The sequence below is a fragment of the Sus scrofa genome, chromosome 14 (assembly GCF_000003025.6).
Source record: "Sus scrofa isolate TJ Tabasco breed Duroc chromosome 14, Sscrofa11.1, whole genome shotgun sequence".
NCBI lineage: Eukaryota > Metazoa > Chordata > Mammalia > Artiodactyla > Suidae > Sus > Sus scrofa.
In genome coordinates this window covers 115,089,948-115,111,422 of record NC_010456.5, presented here as the reverse complement: position 1 = coordinate 115,111,422, position 21,475 = coordinate 115,089,948, and the positions used below count along the sequence as shown (strand labels likewise).

At 39.3% G+C, this 21,475-nt stretch overlaps 1 protein-coding gene across 5 annotated transcripts in view; it reads left to right on the top strand.

Moving 5' to 3' along the window:
- The window catches only part of CFAP43 (cilia and flagella associated protein 43), a 128,437-nt gene that overhangs the window by 90,543 nt on the left and 16,419 nt on the right, over positions 1 to 21,475 (top strand). For all 5 annotated transcript variants that reach the window (XM_021072818.1, XM_021072821.1, XM_021072820.1 and 2 more), the window contains 10 exons: positions 1,524 to 1,649; positions 5,668 to 5,772; positions 6,815 to 6,931; positions 7,846 to 8,073; positions 9,727 to 9,933; positions 10,867 to 10,956; positions 11,242 to 11,322; positions 12,096 to 12,221; positions 18,328 to 18,447; positions 20,031 to 20,138. In XM_021072818.1, the coding sequence (XP_020928477.1) occupies positions 1,524 to 1,649; positions 5,668 to 5,772; positions 6,815 to 6,931; positions 7,846 to 8,073; positions 9,727 to 9,933; positions 10,867 to 10,956; positions 11,242 to 11,322; positions 12,096 to 12,221; positions 18,328 to 18,447; positions 20,031 to 20,138 (1,308 nt within the window). The remainder of the gene's footprint in view (positions 1 to 1,523; positions 1,650 to 5,667; positions 5,773 to 6,814; positions 6,932 to 7,845; positions 8,074 to 9,726; positions 9,934 to 10,866; positions 10,957 to 11,241; positions 11,323 to 12,095; positions 12,222 to 18,327; positions 18,448 to 20,030; positions 20,139 to 21,475) is intronic.

Here is a 21,475-nt window from a genome sequence, read left to right as displayed (position 1 = left end):
GCCAGATCCTTAACCCACTGAGCAAGGCCTGGGATCGAACCCGAAACCTCATGGTCCCTAGTAGGATTGGTTTCCGCTGTGCCACGACAGGAACGCCTATTTTCTTCTTAAAGTCATATTAGTAATGGGTACTTAGATATGTCATATACATTAATTTTTACATTTTTCATTACTTCATCCTTTCCTACACCCAGGGAGAATTCTTAACTGACTCTTAACAGATCATTAATTATCTTCAACTGGTGTCCATTTTGCTGTTCAGACCATCTATTGAATTTTTTATTTCAAAGATTAAACTTTTAAGTTCCATAATATCTTGATTATTTTTATGATATAATATTTTGCATCCCTAGTTACTATAAAATTCTACTCCTCTTGCTTAATAAACTCTTCTTTGCATAACAAGTTTTTTTTTTTTTTGGCTGAATGTATTGTTTCTCTTCATTGGTCTTATAGTTCTCCAGACATTTGGTGATCTATTTTTATTATTGTATGCTCATAGTTATAATTGAAATTCCCTATTATAATTCCACCACACTAGTTCAGCAAGCCTGGGAAGAAGATATGTAGGAGATCTAACTTCAGCAAGTATTTCAGTCTGCCTTTTGCTGAGTGCTGTCTGGGGGGCCCTTGCAGCTATGATGTATCATTCAGATCCATCTGATTTTCGTCTTTCAGATATTAGTTTCCATACTGCTAAAGGGTCCTTTTTTCCCCCCCTCTTAAATTACAGTATTGGATTTATTGATTTATTATACATTTCTTTCTTTTTTTATAGGTTGAGGCAGGAAAGGAAGTCCTTATTTTTTTAAAATCATATTGTCTTTGTTTTCGTTGACTTTTGTAAGGGCTCTTTATATTTTGAAGACATTAATATTTTGTCATATATGTTGTAATGTGTTTCCTTTGTCCCTTTATTTCTTGAAGGTATAAACCTTTGAAGATTTTTTACTATAAAAATGTTCAGATATATATATATATATACAGAGAGAGAGAGAGAGAGTCGCCAATATTATTTTCCTCTCTATGCTATCTACTCTCCTCTGTCCTGAAAGATCCCAGATGTCATATTATGTCACCTTTAATCATTTAAGGATATGTCCCTGAGTTCCCCTGATGGCACAGTGGTTTAAGGATCTGGCATTGTCATTGCTGTGGCATGGATTTGATCCCTGGCCTGAAAACTGCCACATGTCACTAGTGCGGACAAAAAAGAAAAAAAAAGAAAAGAATTACTTAATTATATGTCTCTGAAAGATAAGAACTCTGAAAACACATGCCTAAATATAATTCCTTAATATCATTCAGTAAATTGATGTTTACATATTTTTGTTGTTTTTAGATGAATGAGCTTTTATGGATTAAGCCTTAAAACTTAAATAATCCTATAACCTAATTCTTTACTTGATAGTTACATTTAGATAAACAGAATATTTTCTTATTGCTGTCTCAAGAGACTCAGAAAACCATCTCCATAGAGTTTAATTCTTTACTTGTCCATCCTTTTCTATTGGAAAATTCAGGTTCTGGACATGATGGAAGAAAATGAAGCAGTAGACAATATCGCAAAATTAGAGCAACAAGAATTTGGCCTGGATCTTGAAGAGCTGGAAAGGCTCCATCATAAAAGTGAGGAAGAAGTGGCAAAGGTATGGAAAAATCTATTTAAGCACTACAAAGATTTAATAAAGAAAACAGGAAGGAGAACTGTTCCAGGATAATGCAAGTAATAAAACGTTTCCAGCATTACGAATAAAGAAAACAGTGCATTGAAATACGATGAGTCAGAAAAATATTGAATTTGAGAGTTAGGGGAAAGAACATCTAGACCAGCCAGACATCAATGTTTGTCTTTCCCCCATGACATTCATGCCAACCATCTTCCACCATATGTTTTTGAACACTTTTAGAAATCTCAGCCCGCTGGTGACAACTTTGAACATTTTTGGTTTAGTAAGCCCTTTCTTGATTAGAGTTGAAATCTTTCTTCCACCCTTTGAGCATATCTACTCTACAGCCACTCTGAAGACGGTTAGAGAAGACTAGCAGTTATCGTGTTTCCTATGTATCTTCTCTTGTCTAGGCCAACTATCCCAGCTCCTAGGACTGTCATATACTGCAGTGTCAATAACTTCCTCATCATCATGTAGTTTTCCTCTGATTTCATTTGATTCCTGTGTGGCACCCACAAAAGAATTTCAGTTATTCTATTTCCAGTTTAGAGAAAAGCATAAACTGAAACCTCCATTTTTCTAGCTACTATAATTCTGTTAATTCATCTTTTCCACTGCCTTGTTACAATTATATCACATTGCTTACTCCTATGGATTTTATTTTAGGTAAAAGCCATAATTGTGTTTTACATAGAATATTCTTAAGCAACCTCTTTCTCAATGCGCACAGTACATTTGATTTTTTGACTTGCAAGTATAAAAACATTTTCCCTCTGAACAAGAGAATGAAATATAGCTGGATTCAAGGACATTTAAGTAAGTTACAGTTGGTTACACCAAAAAGAGGCTGATTATTTGACTGATGTTTCTAGGAGAGAGATTTCCAGTCATATGTCCCAGGACTCTTTCCTGCTAAATATGTTTATTAATGACTAGAGTGAAGATATAAAAATTAGGCAGATCTGTCAAAGTAGCCTATGACATGGGACTGAAAATGAGAGGAGTATATTGGATAACAGAGTCAATACCAAGAGTACCTCAAGGGACTAACTCAAGGACATAAAATTTACCTGGATGATCATCCACCCATCCATTAATTTATTCTGCAACATTTATTGAACACCTATTTTGTGCCAGGCACTACTGTTGGTGCTGGGAATACAGTGAATAAGACAGTCCCATCCACATGGCACTAATCTAGTGGAGAACACAGACCATAAACAAATCTCAACATATTATATGATGGCAACAAACTGGATGCTATGATAGATGTGGGGGATCTATTTCTGTGGTCAAGGAAGACAGCTTTTAAAAGGTGACACTTTGATTGAGAACTAAAAGAGAGGGAGCTGGCTGTGCAAAGCTTTGAGGAAAGAGAATGTCAGGCAAAGGGAACAGCAAGAGCAAGGGCCCTGAGGTAGAAATTGCTCAGAGTAATTCAGGAACAGAAAGGCTGTAGCACAGTGGACAGGAGAAAGCCTCGTGGAATGAGGTGGTGGTGGGGGTAGGCAGAGGCTGGCTCTGAAGACCTTGTATATTTTGGTAAAGAATTTGGCTTTTGTTGGAATTCTGTGTGGCTCAGTAGATCAAGGATCTGATGTTGTCACTGCAGTGGCTTGGGCCACTATTGTGGCAGAGGTTCAATCCCTGGCCCAGGAACTTTCTCATGCCATGATGCAGGAAAAAAAAAAAAAAAAAAAAAAAAAAGAACTTGGCTTTTATTATTAAATATAAAACAGGAAGCTATTAGAAATGATCCCTTTTTCTTATTATAACAGATAGACACCAATCTATGGGCTTTTTGAATGTTATTTGATTGCTGCTACAATCCAAAAAGGTAGGTTATTGTTCCACTTGAGGAAACTAAGGCGTAGGCACTAGAGTTTCTTGGCTAAGAGCCCACAACTTGAGTCTGAGCCAGGAAGTCTGCCCACCAGCCTTCTTGGCTCATCCTCTTTGGCCCTGGCCTCACTCAGGCCTGGAGTGGCCCCAACTATTCTGGCACCAGCTTCTCCCAGCCCATTCATCTTGCTATCTAAAATGAGTTTGTGTTAGGTGCCTGCCCCATCCTCACTCTGGGGAAGTCATTGCTTCTCTCTCCAAGCTCATGTCTGACCACATGAGCCTGCTCCTCTGGGCTATTGACCTACTGACCACTGATGAAGCCCCCCTGCTCACCCGACCTCTACCCTACACCTCTGCCCAGATGCCCCCTCCCCCCTGCTGCTTATCAGGTCCCAGCATATCCCTCAAGGAGCCTCCTTGATCCTCTGAGGCAGACTTTGGCACAGAGAAAGGCTCTTCATGTGCTTGTTTCCTGCACCTTGTTGATTTTTCCTGAGCTCTGAATTTTTGAAGAGATATCATCCCTACATTGGTCATGATGGTGGACCAGACAGTCCAGCACAGAACAGTGTTAGCAGATGGTACTATAAACCCAGCTGGGAGCAGAATACTAGTCCCTGGGAAGAGCTAGACATCCCAGTCCTAAAGAGAGCAGGCTACTAGCCAGGCCCAGCCAAGGACCTCAACAGTAGGGAAAAGACCAAGCCTAGTAATGACCACCTGGACATAGTATTAGCGTTGTTCTGGAGGATTGATCAAATAGCTTCAGGAGTGGCAAGGAGAGGTATGGAGGGACCTGTGAATCAGGCAGGTTCTAACATTTGATATGCAGAACAGCTATTTATTTAAGAAAAAAACAATTTGAAACTGTATTAGCCATTAACTCAATGGATAAAATTAAAAAATGCAAATTAAACAAAGTATTTGTTCAGAGAATGAATAAAATAAGTATAAATGAGTTAATAAATGAATAAGAAAATAAGACATTTTCTAACTAGGGAGATATTCTTCTCGGCTAGTTTGCAAATGGTTCTCTCGACAAAGGATTTGTATTATAATACTTTGTGTTAAAGAAGTTTCTGCACAACATTGTAAATCACCTATACTTCAATAAAAATTTTTTTGCAAAAAAGGTTCTGAAGAGGACCCTAAGGACTAAAGATTGTTAGGTGTCACCTTCATAATCAGCTTTTGATAAACTTTATTAAAATAAAAATACTTAATCACTTAAATATTAAATAATACATATATGTGTGTATATATATATATATATATATATATATATATATATATATATATATATAGTTTTGTTTTGTTTTGTTTTGTTTTTGCCTTTTCTAGGGCCGCTCTGGCGGCGTATGGAGGTTCCCAGGCTAGGGGTCGAATCGGAGCTCCAGCTGCCAGCCTACGCCAGAGCCACAGCAACTTGGGTCTGAGCCATGTCTGCAACCTACGTCACAGCTCACGGCAACGCCAGATCCTCAACCCACTGAGCAAGGCCAGGGATTGAACCCGCAACCTCATGGTTCCTAGTCGGATTCATTAACCACTGTGCCACGACCGGAACTCCAAAATATTAAATAATATAATCACTTAAGGAGATAAAACCAATTGAGGTAATGTGTTTCTAAATGGGAAAAGTTACATCATATGGTCCCCAGTTGTAGTGAAACATTCATTTCATGGTAGGCATAAATAATAGAAGAATTAAGTGCAGTAAAGACCCCAAAACAGAGGTCACAAACTGGCAGTTCAAATATGCATCGACAAGAATTAAGCCAACATGAAGATACTTGAGACTTTTCTAACAAAACGAGAAAACTTGGCACAGTGGATTTGTTTCACTGCCTTGCACCAACCAGTCAGATTTGTGGTGATGTGTATGTTAGGTATCCAGCCACATGGCCCTGCAACTGCCCTCACACCCACCTTGGCTCCTGTGTAGGACCTGCCTGCCCTCAGTGGTGTTTGTGTTTACACCCTTATCCTCAAGGAAGGGAATCTTAAGCCTCCAGACTAAACTTCGGGTTCTCGATGACAGGATTGTCCCCCCTCCAAGAGCATCTAGTTAATGAATTTACAATTGAAGTTTTTTTTAAGGGGCCACATTTTTATTTTTATTTTTTTCCCTTCATTTGTGTTATTCAAGATAAGAAAGGATGTTGAGATGCAAAACCTAGCCAAGAGATATTTGGCTGAACTTATCAAAGAAGAATGCTGGAATTCGATGGCTGTGAAAGGCCGAGCTCTTAAGGTAAAACAGCTATAAGGTACCACACCTTAGCCAAGGAGAATTTTCATGGAAAGTTTCATGGCAGAAAAATCCATATACAGGAAAGCAGTTAACGCACACTTTGCCCTTTCCTGTACTGAATTCCACCTTGACATGTCACTTTCTCTTGTCACTCTTCCCTCTCTGCTCAGTCAGTCCCCTTGTGCTTCTAAGCCAGCATCTCTTAAGATTTGTCTTACCACCTTTCTCCCTCTTTATGACACTACCTGCATCTGTCTCAATATCTGTCTATTCCAAAAAGCCACCTCACTCACATTCCACACAGACTGAAGGCTAGACACAGTATTGTTTACATTTCTACCTCTCCCTGCCTTCATATTACATTTTCTAAAGGGGTGGTTTTTTTTGTGTGCCTTTTTATTGAGATTCCTCCCAACATAATTTCCGTCTTTGTGTATGGTGATCAAAAGTCCCAGCTTATGCCTATGGTCCTAGATTAACTATATACAGCACCTTTTTCACTTTCAAATATGCCCTCCTGTTTAGATGGTGAAGTAGTGGTCACCCTACATTTATGTGATTGAGTGAGTTTTGCTCTACAACAGGGTTTCTTGATAGTGGCACATTTGGGGCTAGATAATTCTTTGTTGTGAGGGCTGTCCTATGGATTGGAGAATGTTTTGCAACATTCCTGGCTTCTATCTATTGGGCCCCAGTAGTATTCACCACCCCCATTAGTGACAATCGAAAATGTCTCCAGCCGTTGACAAATGTCCATGCGGGGCTGGAAAGGACAGGGACAAGGGCAAGCAAAATCACTTCTAGTTGGGAAGCACTGCTCAAGAAGTAAATCTTTCACAAAAGCACAGTATTTTTATACAAAGTTTACGCCAATACTGATGACATACATTGTTTTATTTTAGAGAAAGTCTCCATCACCAATTTCACTCATGCATGATAACCTAGGAATTAATTTTAATCAGATAAAACATTTCCCACTCTGCTCCCAATATACACAATTGTACTAAAAATGGATTTATTTCATGTTGCTTTTTTCCCCAAGTGCTTTCACATCCCCTATGTGGTTGAGAACTTCCCAATGAAAGAACGTACAGATGAAGAATTGAAAGAATTGAAAAGAGTTGTGCAGCAAAAGAAGATTGAAGCAGAGTGTCTTAAAGTACAGTTTTAAATATGTATATGTTTGTATAAGCAATGTGTTCTGTTTCAGGGTATCTTTCATACAGATTTGAGTTGGAATACTACTAAAGATAAGTTCAGATATTATTTGTATTTACATTTTTATTCCTTGTTTATGTGTGGAACATATTCTAATGAACATAGGAGCCTGTATCCATGCAGTAAGTCAAGAAGCCTGTATCCTAACCCTGGCTAGCCCTCAAATATAATGATATGCTTTAAAAAATAATTAGATTTAGGATTTTGTTCTTGTCCTAGTCAGAAGTTCTTCATCTGTAGTTACTTTTTTTGTATTATCTCTTATCACTAGGGATTGTAGTTTAAGATGACTAGCTAGGGTAGAATCTGTTTTGATGGGATTTATGGTTTTCCTAAAGCAGTCTTAGCTTTTTCTTTTTTTTCCCATCAATCTTGAAACACCACTTAAAAAAAAAAAAAAAAACTGCTCAGTTGGTATAGTTTTGTCTTGGCCAGAACTTTGCATTCATTCTTTTTCTGAAACATAAAACAAAGGCATGCTTAATCCTTCTTACATTGGACTCAACCAGTCCTATGTGAATAAGATCCTTTGTAAAATTTGAAAATGTATATTTTTAATGCATCAGTACCAAGAAAGAGTCCAAATATTTACAAGCAGCTGTCATCCTAACAGAAAAATACAAATATTATGTATGATCAAGAACAATTTTTACTCTTTTGATTTATCCACACTTTATCAGTTTTTGAAGCTTTCTCTTCAGCAGGTTCAGGAACTATCCATCACTTTAAGCTCAGTTGTTGGCAAGACAATTGACATTTTAAAATAATTGCTCAAATAATTAAGTTGTCCCCAAGTTGCCCTTTAGAGAATTCTTCTTAATGTGTAACTTTCATTTAATTTTTTTCTATATTTAGCTTCGGAAGGAAATTGTAGAGGTTCAGTCTGCAATTACTATGGTTAAAAAGCATCATGAAGAGGAGGATGAAGAAGAGGAAGAAGATGGGACAACAAAAGATACCAACTTGCCCAATTACCTGCTTGGCAGTCTGAGTACTGATTTTAGGGTGCATACCTCTTTGTTGTCAAGCCAACTAGAACTTCATTCCAGAGAGGAGAAAATCAACCAAATTATATTACTGAAAGTGGGTGAATTTTTTCTTTATCCCCGAAAATTTCTAAAACTTTCTGTGAGGTGTTTTGCAAAGGCTCAAATTGAAATCTAATGCCAATGAAATGATGTTTTTTAAAGTTCAAAGAGAAATATCCAGGGGGCTAGCATCCATGTTCTTTAAACACAGCTTGTAGCCAAGAGTTGTTTTCATCCATTTGGAGTGGGTTCTTTGATACTAGGTTTTCTAAAGAGCCCCCTCCACTGGCTAACACCACAAACCCTTTTTCTACTTAGATCTTAGGGAAACTCAAGTATAAAAGAAATCCTTGAATTCCACTTTCTAGGTAACCCAAATGTCAGTTAGGACCTCCTTGTAAGATGTGATTGCTTATCTATCTCCTGAACTTTGGGAAATGCAATTTCCTCTTTAAGATTTCTATAAATTCTGGGGCTCAGGGAAAATATATGGTTTCCTTTAGGCTTTAAGCCCCTACTCCTTGCTTTCAACTAAACAAGACAGTTTCAGAACACATCTGTACTACTGAAGGTTTTTGAAAATTCAGTGGCTGAGATTGCACCAATATAGATGGTTTGAAATTTAATGTTTGGCCATTTCTGTTGCTGAAAGTCCTCCAGCTGTAGCTGCACTTTGAGTTCTAGCCTCCTGCCATGCTGCTCTGTTCTCTCTTCCTGTCTTTTTCTCTTCTTTGTTTCTTCCAATATCTGAAATTCCTATGCATTTGTACTGAAAACTGTTTAGTTTATCTTTTGATGCTCAGATTTGCTGACCCATGCCGTCAGTGTCTCACCTTCCTGCTGCTTTATTAAGGCCTTTTTCCTACAAGAAGGTAATTTTGGCCTAGGAGAAATTCTGGTCCCAGCTGTTAAAATCATTTTTCTATCCTACTTTAATGGTTTTTGTCTTCAGCAAGATAGATATATAGACTGAGCTCTGATGATAAAATAAAGGCAACTTTTAGCTGACCCATTATTCTACTCATCAGCAAAACTAGAGGCAATCCAATTGGCCCTGGGATTGCCTTGTAATTGGTTGATCCAGCTGGCCAGCTTGGATTCCCTTTCTACCTGAAAATGACCTGCCCATAGAGGAAGAATATTGTTTGTGGTGTGCTTCTCTGAAAGACTCCAGATCAACTTTATAGGCCATCTTTTCCTCACTCCATCCCTCCAACAACAGTTCCAAAAAAAAAGACATTTCCCAAATACTGAATATTGCTTTTTTAAAAATTTATGATGGATTTTTAAAGAACATACACAAAGGTAGAGAGAATAGCCCAAAGAGCTCCCAGGTATCCATTACCCACTTCAGCATTTATCAGCACACCTGCCCATTGAGTTACAACTTACATTTCTAGAAGCAGTTTGTATAGCATAACCATTATGCTGTTGCCTTAATCCTACCCACAGTGGGATACTGCTATCAATACTGAACCAAGAAATCACTTAATATAAACAATATTCTAGAAATTGCTTGTTTTATTATTATTAATAATAAATAAATATTTAAATTAGTATAATAAGCAATTATTAAATAAATATAACAAGCAAATATTACTATTGCTTATAATTTGTAAAATGGTTTTGGAGGGAAAGTAAAGCTGTAGAACTATGTTGCCAGCAAAGATATAATATGTGATATGTTCACAACATATTGATATTTCAGGATATTATTTACAAGGTGAAAACTACTTTCAACAGTGAGTTTGATGCTGCATATAAACAAAAAGAGTTTGAAATTGCACGTGTGAAGGAAAAAAATGTAAGAATTCAGGAAATTATTTTAGATCTGGAGTTGGAAGAATCAGTCTGGCAACCAGAATTTGAGGACTGTGAGAAGCCAGAGAGAACCCTTGTTGTGAAAAGTAGTGAGGTACGATTATCCTCACATTATCCCTTCCCTCTTTCTCATGACATTTTCCGGACTCTTATTTATTCATCACGTTTTCACTACTAGAAGCAACTACATGAGGAGGCATTCTCCTCTATAAGTTAACAAAAATGGTTAACATAGCCCCAGCAGTAATGAGGATTTCTTTTATGAATCCCATGGAGTCCAAGGAAGATTTGAACACCGAGCCGAAAAAGAAGCAGAAACCACCCACAGGAGGCCTGTGAGAGTCCAGGAGGGCTCTGTTTATCTCTTGACTCACTTCTCTCTGCGTTTCAGCTGCCTCCAGCAGTTTCTATGTTATATCTTCTACACTCAAGAGAGCAACTGGTCCAAACTGTAATTCCTTAGTACCAGTTCCAGATTCACCTGGGAAAGGGCTCCTTGGCCCAACTTGGGTCCAGCACCTGTATCCAGGGAGGCTGGGTCATATCAGGGGAATGAGGCTGATGGAGCGCCAGTAATAATCCACGTCATGAGAGCAGTATGGGTCCCAGAGAAAGGGGCTCACTGACAGCTTCCTTAAAACGTGGCACAGAGGCAGTTACAAGTAAATGCTTAAAGAAAACAATTCAAATATAACCATATTTCACTTATAAAAAGTAAAAAATGCTAGAGAATATGCAAAGAGAATACCATTGCTCACACAAAACCATCTTGATTACATTGGGGCAAAAGACAATAGTGTTGCTTCAAAGTAATAGCACTTACACAGTCGCTGTAATAAACAACCATCGATTTTTTCAGAGATCTCATTTTAGACCTCATTTTCATCCCAAGATAGGAAATTGATTGCAAAATCTGGTTCATCCCTCTATCTTTGTAATCCCTTCTAACCTCCTCCCATTGTGTGGAAGGGACGTGTGACTTGAATTTTGTAAGAATAACAGCAGGAAACTACATTTTCTCTTTCAGATTACTGCTCATAAACATATTAATCCATGGCAAAAATCCAAAACAGAATTGCTTGTGGCCCATGAAATGGAGCAGTCGCTTCTAACGAGGGTATGTGCGTTTGCTCAAACAGTTCCTAAGACCCTTTCTCCTTGAGGGATACTTGTTCCGAACTTGGTTGGATAGTCTTGTGCTTGTACTCCACTACAGAAACACGTGAAGGCATTCGTCGTGGTCAGAGGTCACTGGGATCTCAGTGGCCTCCCCCCCTCTATTCATGCCACTGCCTGCAGACATTCTAACATTAGGGTGGGGAGGGGAGGGCCTGCCCCTAGTGCCACTGGAGTGTCATATCTCTGTCTCAGTGACCCTCTCTGACCCTGTCTCTTTCCCAAGGGCTCCGACGCAAGACGCCGAGCCCTCATGGACATGATGGGAGGAGTTCTGGAAGTCAAGAAGGAAGACATTTTGAGAATGGTGAGATTCCTGGCCGTCCTTGTGGAAAGTGGGATGAGGTGGAGAGAGATACTTAAATGTGATCTTTTTTTTTTTTCAGTGTGAACCTGAGTTTTAGAAATTCTACAAACTGTTACATTTGGAATGGATGGGCAGTGGGGTCCTACTGTACAGCACAGGGGACTGTGTGATTGGGTCACTTTGCTGTACAACAGAAATTGAAGAAACATTGTAAATCAACTATACTTCAATTAAAAAAAAAAAGAAGAAAAAGAAATTCTATAGCAACAAATATACAGCCTCTCCATACCTTATAAACATACCACATCAGGCAAATAAGAAGTTTGAAACCTCAGGCTTGCCTTCCAGTCTGACAAAAAGCAAACAAATGAACAGAAACAAGCAACCAATGGCTTTGGTCGTTAGAGAAAGCAGGGATAAAATCATACCTGTAATTCTTCAGAGACACCAAGAAACATTTCCTTTGATACCTGAAATAGGTATCCCTGGAGCACAGGCATAGTCCTAGCTATGAAGATAGCAACTCACACTTCTGAACTTGTCACCTAAGAGTCAGGGTACATCCCAAACTGCCCTCACTTAAGTCACAGAAAAACAGTTGTAAGATTTTTTTCATACCTTTTGATCAAAGTGTTAGGTCATTGCCTTGACAATGTGAAGAACTGTACCCTTTTAAAGGGCTCTTAAAAAAAAAAAATGTAGCAATACCGAGTTTTACGATACTGCTTCGTTTATGTTTGACCTAGAATACATGCTTTCCTTTATATCCTCAGGTGATTCCTCAACCTGCTTTCATGGCAAAACCTGACGCTTTGTGGTCTGAAGAGGAAAGGAAACAATTCAAAGAATATGAGAAAAAAGTCAAGGATTTAAATGAAGAAAGAGATAAGTATAGAAAGGTCAGAAGAGCAAAGAATATAACTTACATTATCAAGGGTTTTGTTTCAGTATCTTTTCAAATGAAGTGTTCTTTATTTTCTCAGTGTCTTTATTTGCCTCAGGATGGTCTTTCAGCTTAAATTCTCAAGAGAATTTGAGGAAGCGAACGGAGCTAAGTTTAAAGACTTAGAGCAGTTTAAAATGAAAAGAACATACAGCAATTTTTAAAGTCTTATTGGTTTCAGCATTTCACATCATTACAGTTCATTTGGCCCTTCAGGAGTTCCCATCGTGGATCAGCAGAAACAAATCTGCCTAGCGTCCATGAGGATGCAGGTTTGATCCCTGGCCTTGCTCAGTGGGTTAAGGATCCGGTGTTGCCCTGAGCTGCGGTGTAGGTCACAGACATGGCTCAGATCCCGCATTGCTGTGGCTGTGGCGTAGGCCAGCAGCTGCAGCTCCAATTTGACCCCTAGCCTGGGGACCTCCATATGCTGAGGGTGTAGCCCTAAAAAAAAAAAAGACCATTTGGTCCTTCCTTCATTCTTCAGATATTTAATGAACACCTGTGATAGTGTTTTCAAGGCACTGCATTGAACTGCTCTACCTCCGTTTGAGTTGTATACTCTTTGTTTGATTTGCTCTCAATTTCAAGGGAAAAGGCTGGAGAGAAGAAAGACACAATCAATACAGTTCTAATTTGAGATTTTTGCCATACGGGTCTCCTACTTTTATCCTTCCATCGCAAAGAAACATTCACACATTAAAATTGCTTACAAGTATAATACAGATATAAAAGGTGATGGAATACAACCAAGTAAATAATATTTATTATTCTGTGAAGAAAGAAAAATCATTCGAGGCAGGAGTTTGTCAGCTTTATAGTGGCTGTGTCATAAACAGCTTCTTTGATCCTATTGTTGACCTGTTCCTGTTTTTATTTGCTGCAGTCCTCTAACTGTGCTCTTGCATTTATTCTAAGATACACTTACTGAAAGGCCAAAATGAGTACTCTTGAAAGCAATAAATATTTCAAGGAGTTACAGAGTATAGATGCCCAAAGTGGTGGCATTTACTCCATGGTCTTGCTTTGTAAAATAGTCTGCTGCCTGCACCTTCACCCAGCGCTCCTTGGCCATCCTCACCTGGTTAAACCTCCAGTCCAGTTCAGCATACTGCAGGGTTCTTACCTCTTTCCCTCAGTTAATATTTAGATCTCCTTCCCGCTGAATAGCATTGAGAACTATGTCTAGATACTCATGTTGCAACAGAAGAAATGGTGGGGGGAAAAACTGTAATTGTAATGTATACATCTAAGGATGACCTGACCCCCTTGCTGTACAGTGGGAAAATAAAATAAAATTTAATAAAAAAAAAAAAAAAAAAAAAAAAAAAAAAAAAAAATATTTAGATCTCCTTTTTCAGGGCAAATTCCAGTTCCCAAAATATAAATATATTTATTCATTTTATCAGTCCTACAATATGTATAAAATACCTCTACCAAAACAAATATAGTCAGTTGATAGTTGATATATATATATATATATATACATATATATATATATATATATATATATATATATTGTCTTTTTTAGGGCCACACCCTCGTCATATAGAGGTCCCCAGGCTAGGGGTTGAATCAGAGCTACAGCTGCCAGCCTACACCACAGCCACAGCAAAGTGGGATCCAGGCCACATTTGTGACCTACACCACAGCTCACAGCAACACCAGAGCCTTAACCCACTGATCAAGGCCAGGGATCGAACCTGCATCCTCATGGATACTAATCAGATTCATTTCTGCCTTGCCACAATGGGAACTCCATGGGAACTCATGGATGCTAGTCAGATTCCTTTCCACTGAGCCATGATGGGAACTCTGATAGTTGATTTTAAAATTTCTTTTCACCTCTTTTTTTTGGGGGTTGGGGGGCTGCTCCCATGGCATGTATCAGTTCCCAGGCCAGGGATCAAATCTGCACCATAGCAGTACCAGAGCCACAGCAGTGACAAAGCAGGATCCTTAACCTGCTGAACCAGCAGGAAGCTTCACCTCTTTTTGTTGTTAGGATATTTCCCACTGAGGGTGGAACTTTTGCATATTATATTCAGAAATTATTTGGACTAATCTTTTTTTCTTCCTCTGTGTTTATAACATTATCAATGTGATGTAAAGTTTTTCATGCAATTGTGTTCTTATTTGAGGGGGAAGGGGCAGATGTGTCTTCTGATTTTATGATTTTCTTTGGTTTCTGCAGGACCCTTAGCCCTACTTCTTACTTCTTTCCCTTCATCCCCAAGTCTTCAAGGGGCACCACCCTCTTCCAAGCTGCCTTGCTCCCCACCAGAAGCAGTATCAACTGAGACTGTACCTTTGCCCTTTCAAGTCCCTTTACAATTTTTCCAGGAGCTCCACAGCTCCAACTTCCAACACCACCACAACTCCCACCCTAATCCAAAACTGTCATCTTTCACATGATTTATTGCATTAGTTTCCCTGCTCTACCCCAATCCCTGTGCACCATCCCATTTTATCTGTTAACACTCCTCCCTTGGGTAACTGTGGTAACTATGCCAGCTCCCCTGCCCTCTTTGGTGTTTCTCAAAGATGACTCCAAAACTCACAGCTCATCCTTGCCACAGATGCTTGACATGCCGTAGCCTCTGCCTAAACTGCCCTCACCCCATTTAGCCACACACCTGGCTGTCTCACCTCCTTTGGATTCCTACTCAGTTGTCACCCCATCTCCCTGTGGCAAGCTTCCTCCCTACCCAGTCCTTGTCTGTCCCCCTCACCCTGCTTTAGAGTACTTATCCCACCTATTCTTTACTTGTTCTTATTACCTGCCTCTTCCACTGGAACATGAGGGAAGAGAGTTGGTCTGTTTTTTCATCACTATATTCCAAGTTTTGAGAACTATGCTTGACCCATAATAAACACTCAATAAATATTTCTTGAATAAATGGATGGATTTATTGACCCTGTCATGTGTCACTTTCCTAAGGCCTGGGGATTCACAGTTGAAAGGATATAGCCTTTGCCCTCAGGAGTTTTCAGTCCAATCAGCTAAAACAATACCTTCTTGAACTGCAAGCCATTTCCTTTCAGGGTTGGGAGAAATTTTTGTTGTAATGGATTCTGCATTGTTTGTGCACACCTCCTACTTAGTCTTCTGTCTCTCACCTTTCCTTCTTATTTCTCAGTATCTGATGCAGAAATTTTTAGACAAAATTAGATTTTCCCAGGAATGTTTGAGGAAAAGTGACATGTGTTTTTTTAATGAATACTCCTTGAGATCCCCCTATGTGCCCTATGTTAGATCCCAAGGGGCACGTGACAAGTAGACAGAGCCCTCAACCCTCACTGTGTTCACTATCTGGTGGGGAAGGGCATTATATATATATTAGCTGGACAGTCATAAAATAATTATTTAACTATAAACTAGTAAATCAGAAAGGATAAGTTCAAGTGCCGTCTATAAAAATAAACACAGAGGCACTGACTTAGATTGGGGTCTCCATCCCTTCACTGCTGTAAGTGCTGCAGCTAAAGGCTTATAGCTGAGACCACTGGAGCCTTGTCCTTGGCTGACTACAGGGGCATCATTGTCTAGAGACACTGCTAGGTTATACCACCACAACAGCCAGCGATAAGATGGGGGATACAGAAGATCACCCCCTAGACCCAAGTTGGGATAGCTCAGCAGAGCCTCTCTGTTACCCTGGGAATCAGACCATGGCTGGGCCATCTGAGAGCATGTTATAGTTCACCACCTGCCTCTTCCAGCCTGTTTCCCTCAAACCTTTACAGGTGTCTTCAAAAGAGCACTCCCTCCAGAGAGAATGTGCACTAGAATCCTGTGACAGACTTTGCTTCTAAGACTCATGATAGCGTTTTCCTTTCTCAAGGAAGGTTCCTTGAGAAAGTGGCATCTGTGCTCACACTGAAAGAGTGAGAAAGAATGAACAGGTTGAAGAGTGAGGAAGGGAGAGCAGAGAGATGGAAAAGCTTGGCAAAGAGTCCACAGTGAGAAGAGTGTGGGGCATTGAAGAACAAAGCAAAAGGCTAGTTTGATATTACAAAAAGTTGCTTTCAAATCAGAGAGCATCAAAAGCCTGAAATCTCAGTGTTTTAAAGAGGGTGGTTTGGCGCCCCTTGGACAACCTGGCCTGAGCAGGCTGAGTTTTTGGCCATTTGCCATGTGGTGATGTGTCTGTTATCCAGAAACACCTGAACCTCATAAACAACTGCTAGGGGACCACAATCTGAGGGGTTTTTCCATTCCTACAAGATAGTGTCATAAATTATAATAAGCAAATTGACCCAGTGTGTGTGTGTGTGTGTCTTATTTTTAATATTTCCTCATAGCTTAACTAGCCTAATTTAGGTGGTGTTTCTCCTTGCATCATGTATTTCTATATGTTTTGTTAAAATTCCTTTTCCATAATCTTCCCAGGGTTAGCCTCTTCCTTTATTAAACCAACATAGAAAGAACTTATGGGTGTTTTTAAAATAAATTTAAAATATTAACAGCATTATATCATCATAGTTATAATTTTATTCAATTAAGAATTATTGGAGTTCCTACTGTGGCACAGCGTTGATCCATGGCCCAGTGCATGAGTTAAGGATCCAGCATTGCCACAGCTGTGGTGTAGGTTGCAACTGTGGCTTGGATTCCATCCCTGGCCCTGGAACTTTAATATGCTTTGGAGTGGCCAAAAAAAAAAAGAATTATGAATGTGTGCTAAAACTGGGTGGATAAAAGTTTGACAAGGAACAAGATTTTTATATAGTCTCTAAGTATTTTCCCACAAATTGATTACAAATGGAAAAACTGTAAATGTACAATAGAGAAACTGACAGACACTCCTTAATCCAGTGATCTGCACTTAACATCAGCCAAAGTGAAACAAAGCAACATCCTATCTCCTGAGGTGGTGAGTTAGGAAGGACACAATACGATTTATGTAATGATCCTGCTAAAAGTGTATACACTGGTCTGAGCATGAGAAAACACCAGACAGACTTAAACTGAGTGAAAGTCCCTAAAATAACTGGCCTGTATCCGAGTGTCTTCAGCTTATTCTCAAATGATTGAGAAAGAGGGATGGGGGCAAAGAGAGAGGTGGTGAGGAAGAGAGAAAGAGGGAAACAGGGAGAGAGAAAGAGAGAGGATGGGGGGAAGGGAGGGAAGGAGATTGAGCAAGTGATAAAGCAAATGAGGCAGCATTTTAACAATTGATTAATTTGGTTAAAATATATGGGAATTTTTTTGTCCTATTCTTGCAACTTTTCTGTGAATTTGAAGTTATATCAAAATTTTAAAGTTACCAAAAATGTTTAAAAAATAGTTTGTAACAGTGTGTCTGGGATTGATCTACAGAGGTTGTTCTCCCTAAAAATATAAATGTATAGCTTTCCACTTACCTATTGTGTGTTTGGTTCTAGGTCTTGGTGGAATTTTTAAAAAGGAGGTGGGACTTTTTTCCTCTGATATAGGAATTTTTTGTAGGGATAGAACATACAGAAAACAAGAGGGAGAATAAATACATAAATATTATATATAGTTCACCCCTGAACAACTTGGGGGTTGGGGCATTGACCCTCCTCACAGTCAAAAATCCAAGGGTAACTTTACTGCTAGCCCTCCACATCCACAGATGGGGTAGTACTATAATATATATTTATTGAAAAAAAATCTATAAATGAACAGGTGCATTTCAAACCCATGTTATTCAAGCACCAAGTGTATTCATGACTTTTTTTTTAAATCAAGATTTCTTAGGGCCAAATTGTGTGCCTGGAAATTTCTGTCCTATATAGAATCAGAATTTTCTAGAAAGATTTGTTGCAGTTTGTTTTACTAGGCCTCTGTCTGCTTGCATCATTAGCCCTGATTACTGAGGGTTTTTTTGTTTTTTTTATTCCAGTGTGATCTTTTTTTAAGCAAAAATTTCAGATGCACAATATGAGAGACCCAGGAGTAACATCTCCAGTTGCAGGGGGTGCCCAGAATACCTCCAAGGCCTGCCTTCCACCTGCCCCTTCCTTTTGAGAAAATGTAAAAACCACTTTCTAGGAACATTTGATTAACATTAACTTCACCGTTGATTTCCTTTCAGTCATTAGAAGCAGAAATGAAGAAACTTCAAAACTCTATTCAAGAAAACACACAGAATTTTGATGAACATTTGAAAAAACTCTTCGAAAGGAGAGTGAAAGCAGAGATGGTTGTCAACCAGGTAAATAAAAACTTTTTACTTATATGACTCATTCTTTTTTTTGCCTTTTAAGGCCACATCTGTGACATATGGGGTTCCCAGGCTAGGGGTCCAGCTGGAGCTACAGCTGCCAGCCTATGCCACAGCCACAGCAACACCAGATCCGAGCCACATCTTCAACTTACACCACAGCTTATGGCAGCACCGGATCCTTAACCCACTGAGCAAGGCCAGGGATCAAACCTGCAATTTCATGGTTCCTAGTCGATTTTGTTTCCGCTGCACCACAGTGGGAACTCCCATGACTTTTTCTTTTAAGGAGCCTCCAGGGCTTCTCATTGTTCTTAAGATAAAGACCAACACCCTGTCTGACACCAAGGCCCTGCACTCACTGGCCCTGACTCCTGCTCTGCCTCATCTGTGCCCCCTCCCCACTCCTGCTTCTCTTGGGCCTGGTTCACCCCTCCTTCCTCCCAACTCTGCCAGTAATACTCTCTGCCAACTTCTTTGCTTCCTCAGCTATATCTATTCATCTGTCAGATGAGTAGGTTAGATCTTCTTGTTATATACTCTGTTTTTTTACTTTCTATCCCTTATTAAAACTTAATTTTAATTTATATGAGATTACTTTTTGATGCTCCCAAGACTTATACACTCCATGAGGTTAGGGACTGTGTCTGTCTTGTGCATCCTTGTATTTCCAGTAACTAGCAAAGCACTGGGCTCAAACTATATTTTGAATGAGTAAATAATCCACCTGCTCCAAAAAGACCAGATGAAAAATCTGGCTTAATTTGATTTGGCAGGAGTTCCCATCACAGCTCGGTGGTTAACAAACCCAACAAATATCCATGAGGATGCAGGTTCGATTCCTGGCCTCACTCAGTGGGTTAAGATCTGGCGTTGCCATGAGCTATGGTGTAGGTCGCAGATGCAGCTCGGATCCAGCATTGGTGTGCTGTGGTGTAGGTCAGCAGTTGTAGCTCTGATTCAACTCCTAGCCTGGGAACCTCCATATGCCAATACTTAACCCACTGAGCGAGGCCCACGTCCTCATGGATACTAGTCAGGTTCATTACTGCTGAGCTACAACGGAAACTCCGAGACTTTTAAAATGTGACAATTTTCTAATAGACAAGTTATACAATAGTGCCTAGAGATACATATTTGGATAATAATACTACAGAGAAACACAAGGGAGTTATTACTATAAAAGTCAGGACAGTGGTTATTATTGGGATTGACTATGGTGGGGACACATGGAAAGGGCTTTAGGCAGTGAAGTTCTAGTTCTTTAACTGAGCAGTGATTACTAGGGTGTTTTGCCTTTATAATAACTAACCTGGACCATACATTTGCTTTAATGTAAATACACTATGTAAATAAACTATGTATATATTTTATGCAACATTAAAAAATTGAAAAAGGTAAAAATAACAGTGTAGTTATTGCAACAGTTTATATTCCCTTCTTTTTAGAAAGAATTTCTCTTCCTTTTATATTATAATCTTGCTTGATGAATGCCTAGTCTTTATGACCCTCAGTGGAAAATTCTTTCTCAGGTAGAGTTTTGATCATTCCCCTCCTTTTAAATACTTGTACAGGAGGAATTGAAGATAAACAACCTTGTTTTTTCTTTACTGTTGGATGAAGAAATAAGCTCCAGAGAAACATTCTTGAACAACTACCTTACACGGAAGCAGGAGGAGAAAGTAAGTACGGTGCCTGATTTCCGAGCACAAGCATTTTCTGACAAATGCTTACACACCTAGACCTTCCTTCCTTCAATATTCCTGCAACTGTGTATGTTGTCTCCCTGACTGGGACTTTACTCCAGGGTCAGGTAAAAGCACCCACTCCAGTCTGTTCATAACGTTATGTGATTCTGCGCCTGCAGTCATTTAGTCAGAAGAACTGTGTGACATTCATATGACAAATGGTTTATAAAATGAGGCCATGTGGCTTCATACTTGAAAGAACCTGCTTTTAACCAATAACTGGCTGTGGGATCTTGGGCAAGACATAATGGGAAATATTGTTCTCTCAGGACCATTTGGCACCATAAATTTCACTAAATGCATAAGTAGTGAGTTAGCTTATAGAATGAAAAGCTGTCATATTCTGAAAATCTCTATCTAATCAGTAGAGCATGAATATATATGTTTCATTAAAGAGACAATGAATACAAAATGCTTGCCACATGATAATTTTCAAAAGATGTCACCTTTTATTAGTGGTATTAATAAAGGACATTTATGAAAGAATAAAGTATCATATGACATATGTACTTATTTTCTTATGAGATCACATGCAAAACACCTTCTAAATACAACCCTTCTCATAACAACCCTACAGAGGATGGAATTTCTTTTTTTTTTTTTTTTTTTCGAACCAGCTGTGCCGTGTTGTGTAGACAAAATAACCCTTTGACAGACCGATCGGATCACCTTTTTGACCTGTTGATTCCCCACGACGTCAGCGAGACTTCAGCTGTTCCAGTGGCTCGGGCTTCTGCTTGTTTCTTCCTTCTCCCCATCCTCCTTTTGTGGTTGATCTGTTGTGCGGGCAATATTCCAAAGTAGAGAGATGGGAGTAAAAGACAGAAAAGCACGCTCACATATACGCCCCACCAGAGGGTCAGACCGGTCCTACGCCCTCCTTCCTTCCTCCTCTTTTTTTTTTTTTTTTTTTTTTTGGCTATTTCTTGGGCTGCACTCGCGGCATATGGAGGTTCCCAGGCTAAGGGTCTAATCGGAGCTGTAGCCACCGGCCTACACCAGAGCCACAGCAATGGAATTTCTTTTACAGGTGAGGAGTCCGTCTCAGAGGTACTGGTAACAGGCCTAAGTCACTCACTAGTGTGTAGCAGAAGAAATTGGAACTGCAGGGAAAAAAAAAAAAAAAAAAAAGACCTTCCAAATTAGAATAAGCAGGCTATTTAGAGTGTGGTATAGTAAGGGCACTTGCGTATGGCAGACACTCAAAGGCAGGCAGGGGAATGGGAAAGCTTTATAATGAAAAGAAGGAAGGGCCTCAGGTGAACCCTGAT